This window comes from Cryptomeria japonica, chromosome 10 (genome assembly GCF_030272615.1).
Source record: "Cryptomeria japonica chromosome 10, Sugi_1.0, whole genome shotgun sequence".
NCBI classification, from domain to species: domain Eukaryota; kingdom Viridiplantae; phylum Streptophyta; class Pinopsida; order Cupressales; family Cupressaceae; genus Cryptomeria; species Cryptomeria japonica.
In genome coordinates this window covers 914,032,076-914,035,804 of record NC_081414.1, presented here as the reverse complement: position 1 = coordinate 914,035,804, position 3,729 = coordinate 914,032,076, and the positions used below count along the sequence as shown (strand labels likewise).

Below are 3,729 nucleotides of genomic sequence, written 5' to 3'. Positions count from 1 at the left end.
TGCTCAAAATTCCACCGCTGCTCAGATAAAATAATCAAATTCTCAAGTAAGAAATGGGCAATTTGAATGCATGATCCGACTCATAGTTTACGCTTTACACCAAATATGAAAACATGAGTTGGTATTGTGGAATTTAAAAAATGAGAATGGTGATAAAGTCTTCCTCTTCTAAAGGAATCTCTGCTGCTAATTGTCAAAGACGTTATCTTAACAGTGAAAGTATTTCTCCCTTTTTCCACAACGAACTAATGGCGGAAGTTAAGGCGCACATCATGATTTCGTCTAGAATCCCACCTGCTCACCAACAAAAAGGTGGAGGATAAGACTTAGGAGTCAAATATAAAATTTACTGTACTATCGAAGTTGAAAACCGTACTGTTTACCGTGTTTTTGTCTAGGATCCAACTTCTTCAAGTTCCCTCTCATCTTTCTATTTAAATGCCCCCCCCTTTCATACATTTCAATGCAATTCCCTTCTCTAAGCTCTTCCCCAAGCTTTTCTCTTCAAGGCCCTTGATTTCAATTGCCTTAGTCTCTATTGGGTAAGATTGGGATCAGTTCTTCAGTTTCTGCAATGGGTTCTTTCTTCTTAGTAATGAGTTAGTCCTTGTACACCAAGAACACTTATATATGATGAGTAGTACTGAGATTCTTGTATGTTTTCTGCAGGATCAATGGCCCTCATTCAACTTCTTCTGCTGGGTTTCTTCTCAATAGCCAGATTTGAATTTGCATATGCCTGGACCAGCGCCCATGCTACATTTTATGGAGGCAGTGATGCATCTGGCACAATGGGTATGCTCCCCAACTTCTTTTGTCCTCCTCCATTGGGGGAATTTCTTATGTGTTCTGTTTTGTGTGATTCGAAATGTTGATACTAAACTAATCAGATATACTCAAACTTCTTAAGATTTTCTTATATATCCTGTAACTTCTTAAGATTTTCTTATGTACCCTGTTTGCATGATCCAAAATGAATGTTGATACTAAATAAATCATACATAGTTAAATCTAGAAATGATTCATTGTGAATGCTGAAAATCTAATGTTGTTAAGGGAAAACTTGTGTTAATGTATGATCCAGGTGGGGCGTGTGGTTATGGGAACCTATACAGCGAAGGATATGGCACCCACACAGCTGCTCTGAGCACTGCTCTGTTCAACAATGGCCTCAGCTGTGGAGCGTGCTATGCAATCAGATGCAATGATGATCCACAGTGGTGCCTTCCCAACACAATAGTTGTCACTGCTACAAATTTCTGTCCACCCAACAATGCACTACCTAACAATGCAGGGGGATGGTGCAATCCTCCACTCGAACATTTCGATTTGTCAGAGCCTGTGTTTGAGCACATTGCTAAATACAGGGCCGGGATTGTCCCAGTTATGTACCAAAGGTTTGTCTCTTCCCCTGAAATCTTGTAGGGCTTACTTTTCTCTTTCCCCTTGAGTTGGATTTTACTTCTCTGACATAAATTGCTCTGTTTGGCTGTTGCAGAGTGCCCTGCCATAGAAGGGGTGGAATTCGATTCACCATTAATGGTCACTCCTATTTCAATTTGGTGCTGATCACTAATGTTGGGGGAGCAGGGGATGTTCACGCAGTGGCCATCAAGGGGTCTAGAACAGGGTGGCAGCCAATGTCAAGGAATTGGGGCCAAAATTGGCAGAGCAACAGCTATTTGAACGGACAGAGCTTGTCTTTTCAAGTCACCACCAGCGATGGGAAGACAGTTACCTCCTACAATGTGGTGCCCAGTGGCTGGCAATTTGGCCAGACTTTTAGCGGTCATCAGATTTACTAACCAGCTTAGGAGCATCATACTATATCTAATCTTTATTTATGCATGTAGCAACGTGGGCAGCGAGATCGGCTTAGTTTTCTGGGCTCTGTCCATTCATTCATGCCCGCAGCTCAATCATTGTAATTAATGATTATCTTGTGCTGTGACCAATTGATGGCAAGAGGGAATAATATATATATATATATGGTTATTATATATATGATTTGTAGTGTATTGGGCTAAAGCCCCTGGCAGAGATGTAATAAATGTTTTGTATGAGTAAATGAATTTTAATGACATCTATGAGATCATCAGTGAGTATTATCATCGATTGTTAATTTTCTATTGTGGAAAAGTAAGATCAATAATCAGAAGATTATAATAGCTGCTCCTGTAACTCACTAGGTAGTCACTGCAACTTTTGTTCTGCAGAGGGACAAGTGATTCTAGTACAATTGTATAGATCTTCCTTTGTTACTATAAATTTATAATTACTTATTGAACTTGTGTTTCCTATTTGGATGATGGTGGAACTCTGAGACTGACATAAAATCAGTTCTGGTTGTCCAAATGATTGATGTGTAGTTCTTTAAAATGGCTTTCAACTTAGTTTTACTGCTGAACACCGTAACACAACAAACACATTACACCGAAATTGATGTTTGATGATAGATGCGGTTTTGGTGGGAAAATGGCTATTCATTTTAAGTGGAGAGACGACATTTCTGCCATTTATTATAAAAATATTGTGACGCTGATCTGATTTATGAAAACCAGATTACAATACCTGGTGTGATACCTGCGGTATTGTAGATTTCAACACAAAAATTGACAACAAGAAGATTGCAAACCAAAAACTGTCTCCATTCTATTCAAAATTGGAGTTTATACAAGTCGAATGTATCCCAAGGGTCATACAAATCCCTTGGAATTGAAACGAAGAGTCACCATAATGTTTATTACAATTAAACTACTAAAACTATCAAAATTATCAAAAAAACTAAATATAAAATTTCAGTCCACTTTGAGAAGGCATAACTTTCTCATCCTAGCTCCGAATTACAAACCATTTGATGCGTTGGAAAGGTATTCAAATAATCTAGAACCAAATTTCGGAAACATCAATGATGTCTCAAAATTTTGATAGATGCAATTTACTAAAACATAGAAAATTTTGAAAAAAATTAGATTTCAATATTTTCCCAATTTAATCCTAATCAGACGCTTACCAATTCTGTTTTGCCTTTCATATGCCAATGCTAAATTAGATAAGATGAATATATTAAATAAATTTCTGTGCATCTTATCTAGGGTTAGAAGAATTATTCTCCTCCATACTTTATCGTAGCATCGAATGTCAGAGCATGTATTTGTTTTTTCTGGTATTTATTTTATATTATTTGATAAAACATTAGGTTTTCATTATGGAGATTCAAGTTCAATTCTCAATAGGGACATCTGAAGTGGAATTCTAAGCTGTGACTCTTGATCTTTCATAAGAAGAAGGTCATAGCTCTAGTCAAAAGCTATTAAGACTTCCGCCAATTATCTATCAAAAAAAAAACATATTGACAGAAGATTTTATTTGATCTATTCCATGCATGAAATTTATCAGTCATTTTCATTACAAACCATTTCAGCTTTCATAACTATGAAATTTATAACTCTTTTTATAAAAGATTATTGTTTGGATTCATCTAATGAAGAATCCATAGACATCTGTTTGCTCTATATATCCTTACCCTATAACCCATAGAGATCTGTTTGCTCTATATTATCAGAGCAGCCGTGGAATTTGGAGCATGTGAGGTGTCTATTTAGTATTGACCAGCAAGAAAGTCTAGCAGAGAAAAGAGTGAGTGGAAATAGATAAAAAAATACAAATCAAAATAATTGTCGGTCGGCCAAATTCTAGTGTGATGAAGTTGTCCTCCATGCATTTGTA

At 36.8% G+C, this 3,729-nt stretch overlaps 1 protein-coding gene across 2 annotated transcripts; it reads left to right on the top strand.

The window, feature by feature from the left end:
* The first annotated feature begins 446 nt into the window (after positions 1-446).
* Positions 447-2,095, top strand: LOC131050439 (expansin-A10). 2 transcript variants are annotated; one of them, XM_057984621.2, is made up of 4 exons: positions 447-542; positions 670-795; positions 1,085-1,397; positions 1,499-2,095. In XM_057984621.2, exons 2-4 carry the CDS (start codon positions 675-677, stop codon positions 1,803-1,805), a joined length of 741 nt encoding a protein of 246 aa, XP_057840604.1. In that variant the 5' UTR covers positions 447-542; positions 670-674; the 3' UTR covers positions 1,806-2,095. The 2 variants fall into 2 exon arrangements, with proteins under 2 accessions (XP_057840604.1, XP_057840598.1); XM_057984615.2 differs by lacking the exon at positions 447-542 and having other exon boundaries at positions 657-795.
* The last annotated feature ends 1,634 nt before the right edge of the window (positions 2,096-3,729 follow it).

Coding starts and splice junctions, on each gene's coding strand:
- LOC131050439 (XM_057984615.2), top strand. CDS start 657: ATGTTTTCTGCAGGATCAATGGCCCTCATTCAACTTCTTCTGCTGGGT. Junction 796..1,084: donor TGATGCATCTGGCACAATGG/GTATGCTCCCCA, acceptor TGTATGATCCAG/GTGGGGCGTGTGGTTATGGG. Junction 1,398..1,498: donor GTCCCAGTTATGTACCAAAG/GTTTGTCTCTTC, acceptor TGGCTGTTGCAG/AGTGCCCTGCCATAGAAGGG.